The sequence below is a fragment of the Spermophilus citellus genome, assembly GCF_964194105.1.
Source record: "Spermophilus citellus genome assembly, chromosome: 18".
In the NCBI taxonomy this organism is placed as follows: domain Eukaryota; kingdom Metazoa; phylum Chordata; class Mammalia; order Rodentia; family Sciuridae; genus Spermophilus; species Spermophilus citellus.
The window spans coordinates 33,774,240-33,796,045 of NC_138200.1; the positions used below are offsets into that span (position 1 = coordinate 33,774,240).

The 21,806-nt window shown below is 32.3% G+C and overlaps 2 protein-coding genes across 3 annotated transcripts in view; both read right to left on the reverse strand.

The window, feature by feature from the left end:
* The window catches only part of MYLK3 (myosin light chain kinase 3), a 101,865-nt gene that overhangs the window by 77,597 nt on the left and 2,462 nt on the right, over nucleotides 1-21,806 (reverse strand). Inside the window, exon 2 of the mRNA XM_081273848.1 lies at nucleotides 18,143-18,239. Coding sequence (XP_081129974.1) covers nucleotides 18,143-18,178 — 36 coding nt within the window. The 5' untranslated portion in view covers nucleotides 18,179-18,239. The remainder of the gene's footprint in view (nucleotides 1-18,142; nucleotides 18,240-21,806) is intronic.
* The window catches only part of LOC308637480 (UPF0547 protein C16orf87), a 38,814-nt gene that overhangs the window by 14,455 nt on the left and 2,553 nt on the right, over nucleotides 1-21,806 (reverse strand). The window contains exons 2-3 of one of the 2 annotated variants that reach the window (XM_081273852.1): nucleotides 18,143-18,239; nucleotides 2,400-2,582 (exon numbers count right to left, since the gene is read on the reverse strand). In XM_081273852.1, the coding sequence (XP_081129978.1) occupies nucleotides 2,400-2,582; nucleotides 18,143-18,239 (280 nt within the window). The remainder of the gene's footprint in view (nucleotides 1-2,399; nucleotides 2,583-18,142; nucleotides 18,240-21,806) is intronic. The other variant, XM_081273853.1, reaches the window with a different exon arrangement.

Sequence of the window (21,806 nt, forward strand, 5' to 3'; positions counted from 1 at the left end):
AAGATAAACTTGTAGGAGGCGGAGGGAATAAGGATACTTTCCTTTTCCATTTTTCCTTCTTCCTATCCTTTTTCAAAATCAAAAAGGATAATTTTTAAAGTTTTGGTTTTTTAGACACATTGTAAGATTTTTTCCTTAAATCATATGTTTAAAATGAAAGTTAAAACTTGCTTCTTTAAAGAGTAATGACTCAACAAAAACAGAATTAAACTAAATAGCTACTCAGTCACAAGAAGCATTACCAAAGAATCTATTCCAAAATATACAGACATTTTAATAGTTTGTAATTTCTATCCATATATTTAGAGAATAATGGTCTACATTAACAACTGGAAAACTACAATCTGGGTGCCAAATCTCACCCATCTCCTGTTTTTGTAGCTAATTTCCAGCTATTATGACAAAGTAAAGTAGTTGTGACAGAGATTGCATGGTACACAAAGCCTAAAATATTTACTATCTGCCTCTTTACAGAAAAAGTTTGCTGAATTCCAGTCTAAAAGTAAAAGATTCCAGATTATGCTGTAGAAACTGCTTTGAGCATTTTCCTACAATGTGTATCAAAGGTAAATAAATTTAAAAAGCATATATTACTCTTGAAATAGCTTCCTTAAAAGTTTTCTATAATACACTAAAATACCACCTGAGAAATTTTACAGCCAAATAAATGCTTCTTTTTTCAAGTTATCATGAAATAAATATTCAAGCCTGTATATGTAAAGTCTTAGCAAAACTATTCAGACTTTATTTCCTCAACTAAAAGACTGTCATTATGTTTTCTTATCTCTTCTTACCATCAGAAGAATTTCCTTCTCTATTCTTTCATTTACATTCCCTTTACATCAACTGAAAAAAATATGTTGTTCTCTGGACCAAGCAATATTTCCCTTTTTTTCTTCTCTATTGACTTTTCTTTACCCAGTTTCCTTTCTAAAATAACCTTTGACATAAATATTCTGATGATCTGTTAAATAAGCACATTCAAATTAAGCAAATAACTCAAAACGCTCTAGAAGAACATAATTGAAAAAGGAAAGAGAAAAAAAACAGTAAAATTATCCAAGGAATTAAAGATCCCAAGTAAAGTCTTCATGGATAGTCAATTTATGATATAAACATCATTCCTTTAGTCACACCATATTAAGACACCTTTGATAACAATTAGGACAGCTATACCAATGAAGTTATTTTCTCCAACAGTACTAACTTCATTCAAATAAAAACATACAAAACCTAGAGAAATGGTAAACAGAATATCCTCAGTGTTTCAAATAACAGCAGTATATATTTATGCAGGAAGCACTTGAGTATCTAACACAGAACAACTAAAAAAAGCAAAGCATAATTCACAAATAATATTAAGAAACTATAAATGCATTTCACTACAGATGAAATCATTTTGACAGAGATTTTTAAAGAATTATAAAGAGTATCCCTTTTTCATTAATTATTGGCTTTGAAAATCTCAATTAAAAAAAGACATGGGCATATAGGTATTCATTTTACTAGTTTCCCTATTGTTGAATATGTTGAAATTTTCCATGATAAAAAGTTTTTTAAATGACATATACATCAAAGAAAAAAAAAAGTTGAAGTTTTAGTTCAAGTTATTTGTAGACTACTTATAAGGAAAAAGGAGAAGAGCTATAAGGAGAAACAGAAATACATTTTGGATCAAGAAGAATTCACCTAATTTTAACAAAACCTGCCTCAATGCAGGGAGCACATAAATCTCCCAATAAACATTTTAAAAATTCATACCAAAAACACTTCAAACATTAAATGTTTAAAACTCATGGCATAATAGTTTAAAATAAGTCTTAAAAGAACTTTGACTTGAGTTTTTTTTAAAAAAAAAAGTACAATGATTTTAATATGCTTCTCAAGGATGTTATATACAAATTATTATCTCTGGCTGGGCACAGTGGAATGTCTGTATTTCCAGCAACTTGGGAAGGCTGAGGCAGGAGAATCACAAGTTAGAGGTCAGCATGGGCTACTTAGACTCTTTCTCAAAATAAAAATTTTATTTTATTTTTTTTTTTTTCAAAATAAAAATTTTAAAAAGGGCTGGACATATATGTAGCTCAGTGGTAGAGAGTTCCTGGGTTCAATCCCCAGTACCATGAAACAAACAAACAAAAAAAAAACTTATCTGTGTATTTTACTAATACCAGTTTATAGCAAAGTGGATTTTACCTAATCTAAATCTTTCCAATAAGAATTTGTGTGAGTTTTTTAACTAAGCATCTACCATAGAGGAAATATTTCAAACTAAAATACAGATGTGATTTTAAGTCCAGAAGCTCATGCCGGACTCCACTTTCTTCACTACTATCTAAGATCTCTGACCAATTTTAATACTGGGGGGAAAAAAAGCTGCTTGAATTTATTCATACCTCTTTCTTCCTCATGTTTTTTGGCAGATGCACTTTTAGGTCTTCCTCTTCCTCGTCTGATATGATCTGAATGGCTGTTACTTCGAGACCTCTTTCTGTTTTCTAAATCTTTATTTACTGTAGAATTTATCTTCTCTCTCCTAACTCTCTCTGTTCGCCTCCTCTTGGCCTCATGCTTGTTTTCTGTATGGGTGAATAAAAGTGATATATTTTAGGGCTTAGCAAGACCTGTTTGTCCTAGACTTGTTTATTCTCTCTTTTTCTTTCTAAATAGCACTAGAATATGCTTCCTGGCATATTTTATAAAACTACAGCAATATATATTCCCCTAACCCACCAAGAAAAAAGAGAAGCTCAACAGAATTCAGATCCACATTACACATGAGAGGTAGAAAAACTTTGAAAGAGAAAACAAAAGTTTCATTTGACAGCTTTAATTTCAGCCCCTAAAAGTTTGAACAAATCCACAGCAACCTTTCTGCGTTTCTGTTTCCAAGCTAAAAATTATAAAAGAAAAGGAATAAAAAGAACTCCATTCCTACCTGAATTATATACTGAAATATGTCAAATATGCAGAAGCAAAACTAATCTTATGTATAACATGCTAAGGTTACAATAAAAATCAAATAGAGGGGCTGGGGTTGTGGCTTAGCGGTAGAGTGCTTGCCTAGCATGTGCTAGGCCTTGGGTTCAATCCTTACCATATAAAAATAAATAAATAAAATAAAGGTTGTGTCCAACTACAAGTAAAAAATAGAATATTTTAAAAAATCAAATAGAGAGCACCCACAGAAAATCTTTTAAAAACATTATAAAACTGAGTAGTTTTCACGTACGCCACATAAGAGGCAATTACTGATATAAGAGAATGTTGCTCCATAAATAGAATGGCAATAGAGGAACTTTACTAATTTGGTGATTTAATTAACTCAAAAAACCACCCACCCCACTCCAAACAAATCAAAATGCTGGATAAAAAAAATAATTTAAAGAACAAACAAAAATTCTTTTAATACATACCTGAATTCAAAAGCAAGAAAGAGAATTCCACAAATGCCTAAGATCACAATGGTAAGAGGGCAAAATGAATGGAAAAATTCATATCCCCAGAACTAAAGAAAAACAATTTAAAAGACTATACAGTAAATTTAAAAAGCTATTGTTAAAAATAATAATTATTATCTCTTAGTACTATACTTTTAGAGAATTAGTAAATTCTAGGTCAGAGATTCAACATATACTGGATGATAAAATAACATTTAATTATTCTAGATGGGAAAAAGTTATTAATCAGGGCTGTTAAGACTCAGGGTCCAATTTGAAAAGGCTCCCATTGACTATAAGACAATATGAACATCAATAAAATAAAAACAACAACAGACTAAACATACCAAATATACTTAAAGCCCTGAGTATACAACATTAAAAGTAAAAAACTACATGGCCACTGTAGGAAGTTACTGTAAGAATCAATTCATTATTTTGAAAATTTAAAAGGAAAGACAGAATTAGAGTCTCGCCATTTTTCAATCTGATCTGAGCACTAAACATTAATAACTGTTAACATCACTCAAAGAGAAATAAGCAGACTTTAAATGCCTACTAACAGAAATACACATTACTACCTACTAATTATGTAAAAAAAAAAAAAAATCCAGTCTCATCACCATTAGATCCAACTTACAACATAAAAAAAAAAAAAAAACTAAAAGAACCTATACCATGGCTATAAGCAGTACATTCAAAGGGACAGGTAAAGCAGCTTTTCAACATACAACTTATAAGGGGAAAAGAAAGAAAACAGTAGATAAAAAGAGAACTAAAAATACATCACCCATATGAAGACATGAATCATGTGACTCTACTTTGTGTACAACCAGAGACATAAAAAATTGTGCTCTATATGTGTAGGAGTTGAAATGCATTCTGCTGTCATATATAACAAATTAGAATAAAATTTTAAAAAATACACCACCCATATGTAATTTATGGAACATACTTGGAATCTTTTTTTTCAAAACTTTAAAATCATTTAAGAATAAAGTAAAAATTTGAACACAATTTGGACACCTGATATTAACAAATGATTGTTAATTTTTTATGTTATAATGAATGGTATTATGTTAGTTTTTAAAGGTCTATCTTTTAGAATCCTGAAATTATATGATATTTGCTTCAAAACAATAATCAAGGGAAGAGGTTGTAGGTATGGATAAGTCAGGGTTGATTACAGTCTACTTTTTTGTATGTTTAGAATTTCTCAAAAAAAAAAAAAGGTTAAAAGAAAGTGATAAGTAATACTTTACACAGTACTCCTCTCAAGGTTTAACAGTGAATTCAGGTTTGTTTCTTCAGCTACCCGCCCATTTCTGCAAATTTCTTCACAACCACACTCTCAAAGAGGTGCCTGTACTTTCTCACCTCCCATTTATTCTTCAATCCATGCTAGTAAACAGTTCTCAATTCAGTAAAATTGAAAATCAAGCACAAAAAAAAAACCTTCTATTTTCAAATCAACTTCAATTTGAGAAACTTCACTTTTTATCATCTTAAACCATCTTTCAAAAAATTCAATAAAGATGACCACTCCACTCCTTGAAATTATTTCTTCACTGGATTTTCAGGCTCTTTAGATTTCCCAGCCATTCCTCTTTATTACTTTTGCTGTGTTCCCTTCCCTAGGTGTTTTCTCAATCTCTAATGTTAAAGCCCCAAGGACCTGTTCTAAGCTCTTTTTCCTTTATCATTTTATTTTAACTTTTACAGACCCATAGTATCAAATACTACTGTTATGGTAGCTTCAAAGTTTATATCTTCTGCTCTAATCTCTTCCCTATACTGCCAGACAACTTCACTTATATTAAGTATTTTAAATGTATTAAAAATAATTTGCTTCCTCTTTCCAATTTGCTTATTCTCCAACCTTCATCATATTAGTAAAAAAAACACCAACCAGTTGCACAAGCCAACTGATTCGTCTCACTTCTTATACCACCATAAAGGTCCATTCATACTCTTTCCAAAATATATCCATAATCTTCATTTCTCCATGTGCAACATCCTAATCAAACCCTTTCTCTACATAGCAGCCAATATTATCTTTTTAAAAAAATTGTATATCTTTCCTTCATGAAGGCCTTTCATTAGCTTTGAAAATGATGAAAAGACTTTCATTACTTTTCCACTGTTTAAAACTAAGATTCCTAACCACAAGTTCCTATAAGATCCAACATTCATCTTTCTCTCCAATTCTACTGAATACTACACCACATCATTAACTACAATCTAGACATACCTTTTTTTAAGATAAAACAAGCTCCTCCCTCTGTCTGAGTCTATAATAATCCTGTAATTATAATTAATCCTCCTGCCTAGAGCTCTCCTCAAAGAGTCTTCATGAGACTGGCTTTCTCCCTTCAGATATCCATCTATATGTTCCTAAATGTTTTGGGGGGTTATTTGTTTTGTTTTCTATGATGCTAGGGATTGAACACAGGGCTTTGAGCACATAAGTAAGCACTCTACCACTGAGCTACACCTCCAGCCCAGCCATCAATTTATTTGTCACTCCCTCTGAATCTCCCAACCAACTTACTTCCTATCATCTCCTATTGCAATCTATAATATATTTACTAATATGTTTAATGTCTCCCCCATCAAAATATACTTTATGAAAGTGGGATTCCGTTGTCTTTTTCACAGAATGTAGAACATAAACTCCACATATTAAGTATTACCAAATAAATAAAATCAGACTCAGTATACGCATTTTCCTCACCACCACCTCAAAATTCCACTGAAATGAAGGTAAATGTGAGAAAAGGGAAAATAAATTTGTGCTGGAAACAAAGAAAAGGTGCTACTAGTGATCCAAAAATTACATAATTTCAGCAAAGTAGAAAGCCAATGGTTCTGATTAAGAAATCAGGATAGAGGGCTAGAGCTGGAGCTCAGTGGAAGAACACTTGCCTAGTACTTGTGAGGCACTGGATTCAATCCTTAGCACCGAATATAAATAAACAAATAAAATAAAGGCATTTCCAACTACCAAAGCAAAAAATGAAAAAGAAATGAAACTAGATAGAAGTATAACCCAAAATAGGAATAAATTATAGCTCCTATAGAAGGGAGAGAGTTGTTCTTACTAAGAGAGTCCTAAAGATATTTCCAGAACACAATAAAAAGTACAGAAATGGGGAGCAGGCCACTGCATGATCATCAGAAAACTATAGAACTACTGCACAATAACTGAATCTATATACAGAGAGCAACTAACATTAGAAATAAAATGCAAAAAACAGAGCAATGTGCAAGAGAACTTTAAGCCTTAACAGAAAAAAGGCAACTCCTCACAAGAATGAAATACTCTATGAGATTTCACATCCTGTTCCAGGATGAAGCTTTGCTTATTTTAGTAATAATAAGGATATTACTAAGCAGTATCCTGCATGCTCACCTAATGCACATCCAAAACTGCTGCTAAACTCCTCCCAATTATACACTAATAAAAACTGTTATTAAAACAGACCCTTAAGGGGGCTGGAGTTGTGACTCAGTGGTAGAGTGCTTGCCTGGCATGTGTAAGGCCCTGAGTTCAATCCTCAGCACCACAAATAAATAAATAAATAAAAGATAAATCGACAATGAAAAAAACAGACCTTTAAAATAATGTTGAATTTTCATGCAGTTATCCATAATGATAAACTGCGCTTCACATATAAATATTATGTAAACAGGCAATCAAAGATTACCAACAATTTGAGGAAAATAAAAAGTATGAGAGAAGGATCAAGGAAACAAGAATAAAATTTTAAAACATTCTATTATTGTGTATCTTCCGAAAGCTATGAAAGGGGTTTATATTGTTAAGAATAAAGATTCTTGTGCATAAACAGAAAAATCTATTCCAAAATTCATATGAAATCAACCTTAAAAATGTACAAGTAAAGAGATTTCACACTCCCTTCTTTTCAAAACTTACTACAAAACTAGAGTAATCAAAATAGTGTAGTATTAACATAAAGACAAACATACAGATCAAAGGAAAACAAAGAGTTCACAAACACATATATGGTCACATGACTTTTAATAAAACTTCAAGAATCCTTCACTGAGGAAAGGACAGTATTTTTAATAAGTTATGATAGGAAAACTGGATATCCACATGCAGAAGAATGAAACTGGATCCTTACAACATATACCAAACTCAAAATGAGTCAAAGATCTAAACATAAACTATTAAACATAAAACTCATAAACATAAAACTCTTAGAAAAAATATAATGGAACTGTTTCATGACATTTAATTTTGGCAATAACTTCTTTAATACAATACAAAAAAACACAGCAACTAAAGACAAACAGACAAACAGGACTTCATGAAAATTAAAAGGTTTCTGGAGCTGGGGTTGTGGCTCAGTGGTTTAGTGCTTCTGTAGCATGTGTGAGAAAATGGGTTCAATTCTCAGCACCACATATAAATAAATGAACAAAATAAAGGGCCACCAATGTCTAGAAAAATATTTTTAAAAAAATTAAAAGGTTTTGGGCTGATGATGTGGCCCAGCTGCAAAGTACTTGCCTAGAGCATACACAAGTTGCAGAGGCTCAATTCCCAGCAAACAAACAAAGAAACAAATTATCATGGTGTAAACTTGTAATCCCAGCAGGTCAGGAGACTGAGGCAGGAAGATGACCTGTCTCAAAATAAAAAAATAAAAAGGACTGGAGATGTGGCTAAGCACCCCTAGGTTCAATCCCTAGCACCCCACCCCACCCCGCAAAAAAAACTAAACTAAAAACTATTGTGCATCAACAGACACTATCAACAGTGAAAAGTCAACACGTGGAACAGGAAAAAAAATTCAAATCACTATTAACAGATAAGGGATTAATATCAAGAATATATATATGTACATATATGTAGAATTCCTACAACTCAATAATAAATAAACGACTTAAGAATGGGCATGAGGGGGCTGGCATTGTGGCTCAGTGGCAGAACACGTCTCACACATGTAAGGCACTGGGTTCAATCCTCAGCACCACATAAAAATAAATAAAAAAATAAAGATTAAAAAAAAAATGGGCAGAGGACTTGAATAAACATTTCTCCAAAGAAGATCTACAAATGGCCAACAAGCAAATGAAAAGATATTCAACATCACTTATCAAAATAAAAATACAGTTTCCCCAGCTCAGTGTACCCAAATACACACAGGTTCAAAATGCCTAAGGAGAAGGGTTATTTCTGTTCAGCGTCCCCAGCCTCAACATAATGTTCATCCTCAAGGATTGCAAAAGTATTCAGATTTTATAAATCCAAATGTCTTAAAAACTTTATAAAAGAAGCATAATTCTCACAAAGTCAGGTGGTCTAAAGCATTCCAGAAAGCTTTAGTGGTAAGGATCTGGATAATTTATTTGAATTTAAAAAACAGACATTAACCTGTCAAATACCAGCAAGAGCTTCAGAACAAAAACTAATAATATAGTGAAGACAATTAAAGATATTAATCAGAAATGGCAAGCTAAATTTATAATGAACAGATTAGAGAAAAATAAAGAACTATACAAAGTTCAGGACATCAAAGAAGTCAAGGCAAAATATCCACCTTATCCAGGCCTCTCTTGCAGGCAAGGCAAAACAGCTGAAACAAACAAACAAAAAAAAAAAATGGTATAGCAGTACAAAAGGATGTGCACATGCAGGACGTTTTTTAAAAATCTCATTGTATGTAGCCATTTCTACAATAGGCGCATTTAAAAATCTCCTTTGGAGACTTAGAACTTCTAAATTATTGATTTTTACATAAGGCCTCTCAAATGAAAAGTGATTAAAAACCCTTCTTTCCTACACTTTCTGCAAAGCATCAGATTATGGATAACAGATACATCTCAGTCTTAAATATTCACTGGTAGATGTGCTTATATAAATAATGAAAATTCTGTTTGTAAATGCAGAAGTGAATTGTGGACAAAAATGATCATGCCAATTGGATAATTGGAAGTAGTAAGTATTTATGTAATAACCAGTTATAAAAATTCATAGCCAGTGATCCATAAAATACAATTTTCTTTCCAGTAAAATGTTCCCTTCATTAATGTTATAGAAAGGGATTTACAACAAGGAACTAACAATTTATAAGAACCTCAGTATTTTCTATTTTGGTTTACTAGCTTCTTAAAAGAGCCTGATAATATACAAGAAAGAGAAATGAAGGAAAGATCCAAAAAATCTAAAACATGAAACAGAATTGCTAATTATCTACTATACATTATCCTACAGATAAGATGGCCAGGAAACTTAGTTTTGACCAATAACGTGTAAGTGGCACTGGGTTAGGTTTCCAGATTTTTTTTCCCCAAAGATATAAGGATGGTTAGTCTCTCTGCCCTTCTCTCTTCTTCTTGCTTAGAATGTTTATGGGATTCCTGGAGGTATAATAGTTAACTTATAACAAAGAATATGAAAGCCACATCTTCTCAGGACAGAAGAAAAGAACCTAGATATTTATCCTGTACAGCTTGGCTTCATCCTTCACTGAATGGGAAAAATAAACTATTTGTCCAACACTGTATCAATTTCTGTGGTCTGTAATACTGACACATCAACCAAAATATCAGTATATATATTGCAACAAGAAAAGAGAAGAAGGAAAAAGAAATAATAGATTAAAAACTGCCTTGATAGGAAGATTTTAGCCTTCAGATGAAAATAACCCACTTTCTTCTTCTTCTTTTTTTTTTTTTGTGTGTGTGTGTGTGTTTGTATGTATGTGGGGGTGGGTGTTGGTTATGTGTTGCTGGGAATGGAACCTGAGGCCTTGCACATGCTAAGGAGGCAGGCATTCTACCACTGATCTACAGGCCCAGCCCCAGAGAGTACTCACTGAGTACCAAGGAAGAACATCAAAGTGAATGCAAAATATTCACAATGAAAGATAGAATGTACCATCACATTCCTTTTCTGAAAGGTTTTTCCCATATATATAACAATTACTGAGAAATGTATTCCAGAAATAAAAATATGTGAAGAAAAACATGTGTATATGAGAAAAAGCAGAATTATCTTGGGAGCATAGTAGAAAGAAATCCTAATCACACAGCTGTGAAGCAAACTTAAACAATCAGTCTTAATTACAAGTCAGAGGAGTCTATGAAAATGTCTTCAAGATGAATATAGACATCTCTATATATCATTAAAAGCCTAAAACTACAGGTTCAGAGGTGAAGGTATTTGGTTTTGTTTTTTTTTAATCCACAAGTGAAAAGTAAGTGTATAAAAGCTATGTTCCATATTTTAATGTATAGCAATTTAAATATATAAGGAGAACAACATTTTCTGAAATAACAATACCACATCTCCTTTTCAGAGTTAAGGACTACTTCTAAATTATTAATATTCAATCACTTTGAATTTACAAAAGGGACTGATGATTTCTTCATTTTTAACTAAAGTGAATTTGCCATTTTCAGACATTTTATCAGCTTTGCCTGTTAATTTATCTTTAAGAATAATTTGAAAAATTTGGGTTTAATTACTTTCCTTTATTTTCTTCTCCCAATTAAAAATGGGGAGGTATTTTGACTAAGTTTACAGTAAAACATATACTCACTGAGAAATATAGAGTTAAAATACTAATAAGCAATTTCTTTTTGTACCAGGTAAACCCTTTTTCCTCACCTATAGAGGAAGTCTTTTGTGGATTAGTACCTCATTTAGAATTTCATTTTACTTTTGCTTTCATAAGGCTTATAATTAAATTTTAGAAAGGAAAATATATAGCCACAGTAATTAAATGCAGAATGGCACCTCTGATGTTACTAACCACTGAAATCTCCTCTGGTAAACCAAACTTAAAAGATCTAGAACAAAATGAGTTAATTAATAGTCCCTTGAACAAATATTTGATTAGAAACTACCACAAAGCTCAAAACTCACAGTACAAACACTCCCAACACAATGTTTCTTTAATTCCTCTTTTAACCTATTTTATTCTATAAACAGATGTGGAACACAAAGATTTAAATTGCACAAGAAACATAACACTTACGGTAACTGAAATAATATTTGAATATTCACTGAGTTGAAAAATTGGGACTTGATGGGTCAAAGAAATTTCTTCAAATTGCCAATTTCAAGTTAAATTTCAAGGCTACTTTTTAAATTCTCAACTATTCAATTTAAAAATTAAATCCTAATTTCAAAAACTTACCTCAATTTCATACAAAAATAAATAAATAAATGAACTGACATATATTTAACTCACTTGGAAAGGCATAAAAGAATAATTAATTGTCTGAGGTTTTAGGAACTTTTACAAAACACTGTGCATTTTTTTTTCTTTTTGATTGTGGGGATTAAAATCAGGAGCACTTTACCACTGAGGGGCATCCCCAGCCCTTTTGTTTTTTATTTTGAAACAGGGTCTCACTAAGTTGCTTAAGTCCTCACTAAATTGCTGAGGCTGGCCTCAAACTTGTAATCCTCCTGCCTCATCCTCTAGAGTCACTGGGATTACAGGCATGCTCCACCTGAATGCTCAGCTGAAAACACTGTAGTTAGTCTGTAATACTGACATATCACCCAATATACTTCTTAACACAGTTTTATTTGTAACATTCATTTCTCCCTTTCACCAAAATTAATTTTAAACCTTTAAAAAGTCTTAATTTCTACAATAGATCATTTATACATATTTTCAATTAGATTACATTTTATAGTGTTATTCTACTTTCTCTTTATTTCTATGTATTATGAAGGTATATTTCAAAAACAAGAGTTCTGAACAATTCATACCTAAATAAATCTATTCGACCTATCAGATTCTTTTCCTCCCACACAACATAAAAATTGTATATGAAGGGCTGGGGATGTGGCTCAAGCAGTAGCATGCTTGCCTGGCAGGCGCGGGGCGCTGGGTTCGATCCTCAGCACCACATAAAAATAAAGATGTTGTATCCACCGAAAACTAAAAAATAAATATTAAAAAAATTGTATATGATAATAGTTACATGGCCCACTAAAATTTAAAGTATCTTTTACAGTTTTAATTTCATTTTTAGAATGAGTAATTATAATTTGAGCATTAGTAATGATTCACTTTTACTGATTAATATCACATACAGAAATCATTTGGTGGGGCTGGAGGTATAGCTCACTGGTAGAACACTTGCCTAGCATGTCTGAGTCCCTGGGTTTTATAGCCAGTACGGAGAAGAAAATTTTCAGTGGGGTTTTAAAAATTAAATGAGCTCATGCTACAAATATTCTTTTGTACTTTTTTCTTAAATTGACAAATTAACACTGTTTTAGAGGTTTTTCCATGTCAGTACATAAAAATCTATATTATTTTTTTCTATACTGTTCCCTAAAAAACATATCCTACTTTATTTAACCATTTTCCTACTGATGATATCTGGTTTATTAATAATTTTTGCTATTATAATGTTCTGCCTTAAAATCCTTATACATACTTCTTTGAGTATATAAATAATTATGCTGTTATAAGTCTATTCATAAAAAACCCTCAGATTCTAGGTTATGTGTCTTTAAACCTTTACTATTTTAAGACTGCTCTCCAAACTGGAAATGATAGTGCATGCATGTTACCACAGCAACTAAGGAGCTGAAGCAGGAAGATTCCAACTTCAGCCTCAGCAACTTAGAGACCCTAAGCAATTCAGTGAGACCCTGTCTCAAAATAAAAAACAAAAGAGTCTGGGGATGTAGCATACTGCTGGATTCAATCCCCAGTACCTCCCCGACACCACCTCCCAAATTGCTCTCTAAAGAAGTTTTGCCAAGTTATGCTCCTATTAATAATGAAAGTACCTAGGTTTGCCATGTTCATAAAGACAAAGTTCTTTACATTTCTGTTAGACTGTGGTCAAAAAAGAGGTATTTCATTTCAACCACACTATTATTAATGAAGTAGATTATCTTTCAGATATTAGCAATTGATTTTCCTTGTAGTGGTCTAGATCCAATTTACAACATTCATTAAGCACTTGATAAACTGTAGTGACTTTAAAATTACACTATTCTCACTCAAGATTCCTTCATGATGGAAAAAAGAATTCTCAAAAATTAGGTGTAGAAGGTACATACATCAACACAATAAAGGCTACCTATGACAAACTTATGGCCAACATCATAAAGAATGGTAAAAAACTAAAACTGTTTCCTCTAAGGTCTGGAACAAAACAAGAATATCTAGAAACACTCTTCTTAGCAAGAGCAATTAGGCATGAAAAAGAAGTAAAGAGCATCCATATCAGAAAGGAGGAAGTCAAATTATCCCTGTTAGCAGGTAGTAACATTTAATATGGAGAAAAACCTAGACTCCACTATAAAACTGATAACAAATTCAGTAAAATTTCAGGATACACATTTTATATACTATAGCATACTTGATGAAAAGGAAATTAAGAAAACAACCCCATTCATACTAGCTACCAAAAATGCAAAACAAAACATCCTAGGAATTAAATTTAGCCAAGAAAGAAAAAGAGCTCTATGGGAAAATTAAAAAACACTGATGAAAGAAAATGAAGATATGAAATGAAGAATGAAAAGATATCCCTTGTGTTCACAGATTAGAAGAATTAATAATTTTGGGGGGGAATGTAGTTGGATGCAATGCCTTTATTTTATTTACTTGTTTTAAAATATCCATATCAAAAGTGATCTACAGATTCAATGCAACCCCCATTGTATTGTGGGGTTGTGGCCCAGTGCACTTGCCTAGCACATATGAGGCACTGGGTTCGATCCCCAGCACCACGTGAAAAAAACTAAATCAACAAAATAAAGGTATTGTTTCCATCTAAAACTAAAAATATTGTTTTAAAAAATGCTAGTGACAGGGGCTGGGGTTGTAGCTCATTGGCTGAGTGCTTGCCTCAAATGTGTAAGACACTGGGTTCCATCCTCAGCACCACATACAAAAATAAATAAGTAAGAATAAAGATACTGTGTCCATCTACAACTAAAAAAATAAAATATTTTTTAAAAAATGACATTCTTCACCAAAATAGAGGGGAAAATATCATAAAATTCATATGGAAACACAAAAAACCCTGAATAGCCAAAGCAATTCTGAGCAAAAGGAACAAAGCTGGGTGGAGGCATTACCATAGCTGACTTCAAAACATACTGCAAAGCTACAGTAACCAAACAGTGCGGTACCAGTATAAAACTAACACAGAGATCAATGAAACAACAGAAAACCCAGAAATTAATCCATATACACAGAGTCACCTGATTTTTCAACAAAGGTTGCCAAGTACATTGTAGGAAGGTTAATCTCTTTATAAATTGTACTGGGAAAACTGTATATGTATGTGCAGGAGAATTAAACTGGATCCCTAACTCTCACCATATATAAAAATCAACTCAAAATGGATCAAAGACCTAAGACCTGAAACTAAAAAACTACTAGAAAAGAGAGGAAACACTTTAAGACATTGGTACAGACAATGATTTTTTTTTTTTGGGGGGGTAGATAAGATCCCAGAAACATAGGTAATAAAAATCAAAATGGACAAGTGGAATTATATCAAACTAAGATGCTTCTGTACAAGGAAAAAAAAAACCAATCAACAGAATGAAGAGACAACCTGAAGAATGTAATAAAATACTTTGAAGTTATTTAACCAACAGGGATTGATATCCAAAATATTTAAGAAACGCAATTCAACAGCTAGAAAACAATCTGATTTTTAAAATGGGTGAAGAGCCAGGTGTGGTGGCACATGCCTATAATCCCAGCAGTTCAGGAGGCTGAGGCAGGAAGATCACAAGTTCAAGGCCAGCTCAACCATTCAGCAAGATGGTAAGAAACTTAATGTGACCCTGTCTCAAAATAAAAAACGGGTCTGGGGATGAGACTCAGAGGTTAAGTCCCTTGGGTTCAATTCCTGGTACCAAAAAAAAAAAAAAAAAGGAGGGGGCAAAAAAAATCTAAATAGGCATTCCTCAAAAGAAGATATACAAGTGGCCAATAAGTAGATGAAATGCTTAATATCAAAATCATCAAGTAAATGCAAATTAAAACTACAATGAGATACCATTTTACCCATGCTAGAAAGGCTATTATCAAAACAACAAAAAAATTAAGAAATGTTAGTATGGATGTAGAGGAAAAAAACTGTTAAATCCTGTTGGTGGAAATGTAAATTAGTATAGCCACTATGGAAAACACTTTGGAGGTCTTCAAGAAACTAAAACTAGAACTATCATACATGATCCAGCAACCCTACTACTGGGTATATATCCATAGAAAATAAAATCAAATGTATCAAAGAGACACCTGCACTCCCATATTTATTGCAGCACAATTCACAATAGTGAAATCCGTATCTTGAAAATCAACCTAAGTGTCCATCAGTGTACAAAAGAGTAGAGCAAATGTGGTATACATAAAATGGAATATTATTCAGCCATAAAAAGAAAGTCATGGCCAGGTGAGGTGGCACACCTGTAATCCCAGCAGCTTGGAAGTCCAAGGGAGAAGGATTGCAAGTTCAAAGCAAGCCTCAGCAAATGTGAGGCACTAAGCCACTCAGTGAGACCCTGTCTCTGAATAAAATAGAAAACAGGGCTAGGGATGTGCTCAGTGGTTGAGTGCCACTGAGTTCAATCCCTAGTATTCCTCCACAAAAAAGAAAAGTCATTTGTGTCAATATATATACAATTAGAGGGCATCATGTTAAGTGAAATAAACTGGACACATAAAAGACAGTATTGCAATATTTTCATCACTCATGTGAAAGCTAAAAAAGTTAATATCTCAAGAGTTATAGAACACTGGTCACTAGAGACTAAGAAGGGTAAAGCAGGAGGAGGATAGACAGAAGGTTGGATAAAGGGTACCAAAGTACAGTGTTACACAGGAGGAATTAATTCTAGTATTCTATAGCATAGTAGGGAAACTATACAAAAATTTATGATATATTTCAAAATAATTAGAAGGGTCCAAAGATTCCAAAAACAGAGAAATGAAAATGCTAGAAGAGACAGAAATGTTAATAACTCAGATTGAGTCATTATACATTACACACATTGCTGTTAAATTTTTTTTGAAATTATACTTTTTAGGGCTGGGGACTTAGCCCAGTGGTAAAGTGCATGCTTAGCATGCTTAAGGATCTGGGTTCAATTCCCAGTATTACAAATTAATTTTAAAAAATACTTTTAAATTTCTCCTATATACTACAAATTATCTGAAGTAAATCTTTTTTTTTTTTTTTTTAGTTTTTAGTTTTAGGTGGATACAATATCTTTATTTTTATGTGGTGCTGAGGATCGAACTCAGTGCTTCATGTGAGCTAGGTGACCACTCTACCACCTGAGCCACAATCTTAGCTGCCCAAAGTAAATCTTACTTTTAAGAAATTTAATTATAAATTAAAATCCAGGGATAGCTTCTCCCAACCTTTTAAAAACAAAATTCAAATTTGTTACTCTGGTTTACAAAACTCTACATAATATGGCCTGCCTATCCCTCTGGACTCTCAGTCTTCTTATTTTACTGTCTAGGATGTAACCACAGTGGGCATTTTTGTTTCTAAAATTTAAAAACTTTATCCAGCCTTGGAATTTTGCATTTGCTATTTCCATCTGTCAGGAATGTTCCTCTCCCTGACCTCATCATGGCCCACCCCATCTTCCCAGTCAAGCTCAATTAAATATCACCTCCTCAGAGATGCCATCCAGTCAAAAGTAGCCTTCTAGTCACATGCTAGTATGGTACCTTAATTTTCTACAAAGCATTTATCACAAGGTAATATTGCCCATTTATCTGTTCATTATCTTCCTCTGACGAGAATATAAACTCTATAATAGCAGTGAACCAGCATTTAGAGTAAATTCACAGATTTATAATCAAGATTTAGAACAGCACCCAGCATGAAGGTACTCACTGTGTCATTGTTATCAGTCTAATCTTATTTTGATACCAGTGTATGAGGCTATCATTTCATCAAAGAATGCTTAACAAAATTTTGTCTTTTACTGAATAAACCCATTTGTCTATATTAACAGAAAAGTAATAAATTCAAATAAGATTATTTTAGACAGTCTCAGAGAATTATGAATAAACAATAAAAAATATATTCACACAAAACCAAGATGTATTTTTTCAGTGACTAGATTAAAAAACAACACCACCACCACCAAAAAACACTTTAGAAATGTTGCAAATTTTACAAGAGCTTTTGGAGGAAAAAACCCAACAGATGAGTAGATAAACAAATTGTGGCATATCTATACAAATATTATTACTAAGTAATAAAAAGAAATTAAACCTTATTGATACATAAAACTTGGGTTGAATCTTAAATAATTGTGATCAGTAAAAGAAACCAGGTTAAGAGTATCATACATACTATATGATTCCATTTAGATGAACAGAGGTAGAAAACAGCAGTGGTTACTTGGGATGGGGGAAGCAGGAAGGTGGAATTTCAGAGGGAACTAGGATATGTATAATTACTCAATATCAATTACTGCTTAGCTTCTCAAAAAAATAATAAAATTTAAAATAAATATTATTTTATAAACTTTATCAGCAAGGTAGTTAACCATTTAAATGAAATGAACCAATCATAAGCCAATTTCTAACAACTCTTTTTGTGCACACACTGGCATCAAACCCAAAGCCTCAAGCATGCTAAGGCACTCTACCACTGAGTTACATCCCTCTAATAGCTAATATTTTAATATTAAACTCTATTACCTGTAGAAGATGGTGATTTCTCTGAGTGTTTTGCATTTAAAAGTTTTCTGCTAATAAATATGTAACCACAGGGACATGATTTACATGCAACAGGAACCTGTGGGGAAAAAAAAGAAAAATATATTACTTTTTCTATTAGATTTTCAGTGCATATTATCTCCACAAATGAATGATAAGTGGAAATCTGATTTATTTAAACCTCACCTCCTTACAACAAATTATATACATATTCACATTCTCCTAGTGCTTTCTATAAACTCCATACTATACTAATACCATAACAGTAAACGCATGACAAATATGTGCGGATATGAGTAATCAAGAGAAAACCTTTTCAGGGTCAAAACCAGGGGAGGTACATAGGAAAAAGTATCATTTCCTAAAATGTTAATTGATAGCAGTTTATGTTACAGAACAAACTGTAATCCCAGTATAAGATTATGAAGGCTCAACTGGAATAGTGAGAATGAAAATGGAGAAGAGGTAGATTTACCAGATGTTTCAAAACCAGGAAAAACAAGACTTAGGACCAAACTGCCCACAGTGGGAAAAACCAAAAATACCTCAGGGTTCTAACAAGAGAGGGGACTTTAACATTTTATAACCACCAGGTTTTTTTTTTTTGGAGGAGAGGAGGGATGGGGGGGAATATAATATAATTAAAGTAGAACGTAGGAGTTGAGATCTAAGATGTTAAAGTCTCAACTCCAGGAACAATCTTAGAGTAAACACTTTAGTTCTTTTATAGGCTTCTGTTGCCAAATCTGCAAAATACTTATGATTCCTTTCTCAATTTCATACCTAAAAATATTTCAATAGATACATTATTAAAAATCATTTAAATTTTTTTAGTTTCCCCACCATAAGCATTTCATTAATATTTAGTTAATAATCCTTGGAATCACAATTTCACCAAAAGTCAGAAACTAATCTTAACAAAAAAGTACTCTCTGAGTAATTATAGCCAGAAAACTGAAATTCTCTGGGTAAGATAAATTCCATTTGCCAGTTGCTCTGCTTAAGTTATAATTATAAAGCTTTTTATCCATATATGTACAAAATGTCTCAGATTCTAGAATATATTCCATCTCATTAAGCTAAATTGAAACTTTGGCAGAAGAGTTCTTTTTCTTTGCATAAAAATACCCAACAAAGGATCTCTAATTTGCATTTAAGAGATATAACAATGATCCTATAAAAAGATATGTCTAACAAGCTTATTTTATTAAGATTGTAATGAGATTCCTTCAAACCTTGATGAAAAATGTAATGTTACATTTTTAATAGTGTAAAATCTGCCAAAATTGATTATCATTTTTAAAATTCACATTGTTTGGTTTTTCTGAATAATAAGACGATAATAATAATAAGGTACTTATTTCCTTTATACCTAAACATATCACAAGGGCCTCCACAATAATGTAAACTATTTAATGCTATCCAAAAAACACAGAAGCATGATGTTCTTACTCAACATCAACAGCTCCTTTGCTAATCCTAATCAGCAAGCATTTTCTTCCAGCTACGAGAATCCAATAAATTTAGGTGTCTGTCATACAAAAGAAAATCATATCAACCTATGTTATATCCAGAATTAGGAGAGTGCAGCAGTTAGATGAGAACTACTATAGGGCTTTGGGATCCAGATGCACACACACTAACTCAATTAATAATTTGATCTTCATCTCTTAATGAGTTCTGATCAAGAAATCTTTGTGTGTATCAGCTAATTTACTCTAAAGTCCTGTTTAAAATGGAAAGTCCCTCTCAACTACTGCCCTAGAAACAAAACCACCAATCATCACCACACCCTAGATTCTGTTTAAAAAAAAAAAAACTATGAAATAGGTTAGGTAACTTAAGCAATACTAATCTCGTTATATTAACTAAAATAATTTGGATCTTATGCAAATATCCAAAACTTCCCTTAAATTTCAGTTGATAATACTGAAGACAATTGTAATAAAAAATCTAATGCTAGGGCTGGGGATGTGGCTCAAGCGGTAGCGCGCTCGCCTGGCATGCGTGAGGCCCAGGTTCGATCCTCAGCACCACATACAAACAAAGACATTGTGTCCGCCGAAAACTAAAAAATAAATATTAAGAAATTCTCTCTCTCTCTCTCTTAAAAAAAATAAAATAAAAATATTAAAAAAATCTAATGCTATACTTTCACAATTTTAAAATTTAAAAAAACCAAAAATATTGTTTACTGATGATTTATTATTTATCAACTCATTTCTTCAAAAGTACATTTATTTGTTATATTTTCTTTTTAAAGTAAAACAGTTTTTTTAAGTACTGAAAAAAAAATCCTGGTCCTACATTGCTTTACTGATATTTCAAAAGCTCTAAAATAACCATATTACAGAGAACTCATTTACAGTAGTTCCACCTTATCCAGTTTCACTTTCTGAAGTTTTAATTACCTAAAGTAAAAAAAGGGGGGGGGGGCGGGTGAACACAGTACAGTAAACTATCCTGAGATCCAGATAAACTACATTCACATAATTTTTACAATATATTTGTTATGACTGTATTTTATTATTTCTTATTGATTTCTTACTATGTATAATTTATAAATTGTTTTAGCAGAAGTATGTTTATATGTATAGGAAAAAATATTGCATTCAGAGTTTCTTACTATCTGAGGTTTCAGGCATATGCTAGGTAATCTTGGAATATATTCCCCTATAAATGAGGATAAACTACTACAATTATTTTTTCTTGAAATACCTGGGATTGAACTCAGGGACACTTTACCACTAACCTACATCCCCAGTCCTCTCTATATTTTTTATTTTGAGACATGGTCTGGCTAAATTGTCCAGGCTGAACTGGAAGTTGGCAGTCCTCCTGCCTCAGCTTCTCTAGTAGTTGGAATTACAGACATGAGCCACCACATCCAACTGTATATTCTTTACTGCTAAAAGAACCAAAGTTATGTAGAGCAGACACATCTATTTTACAAAAATGAAGGTAAAAAAGTACATAAAAGATACCAGAAAACTGGCAAGAATCTTGAAAATTACTACACACAAAATGGCTTAGTAATTGAGTGGTCAGTAGATGTGAAACTCCACTGAAAATGAAGAGCACGGTGATTTAGATGTCTTAGAACTATTATTTTTGAGAGGCCAATGAAAGAGATGTTATAGAGCAGGTGAAAATCTAGCTCTTTCCTGTTTGCTTCTCTGTATCTGTTTTTTTAAACTTGAACACAGGATATGCAAAATTAGTCAAGTAGAGAAATCTCAGACTTAAATATTTTACATTTATGTTTAAAAACTAAATTCAAAGTTAATGTTCACTAGGTAATTTAAAGTTATAAAAGTAATAGCATTATTCTAATGTTGTTTAGAAAATTGCTTTCTTGATTGCAATTTTTTTCCAATTTATAACTAAAGAAGCTTATACTATAAATTGGTGGGGGATATTGAGTATTGACCCAGGGGCACCTTACCACTGAGCTACATTCCCAGGCTTTTTAAAATTTTTAAATTTTGAGACAGGATCTCATTAAGTTGCTGAGGCTGACCTCAACTTACAATCTTCCTGCCTCAGCCTCCCAAGTTGCTGCAATTACAGGCATGCACCATAACAATGAGCTTGGTGATTCTTAAAAAGTGATTTTTCTTTTAGTAAAAATAATTTAAACTTATCT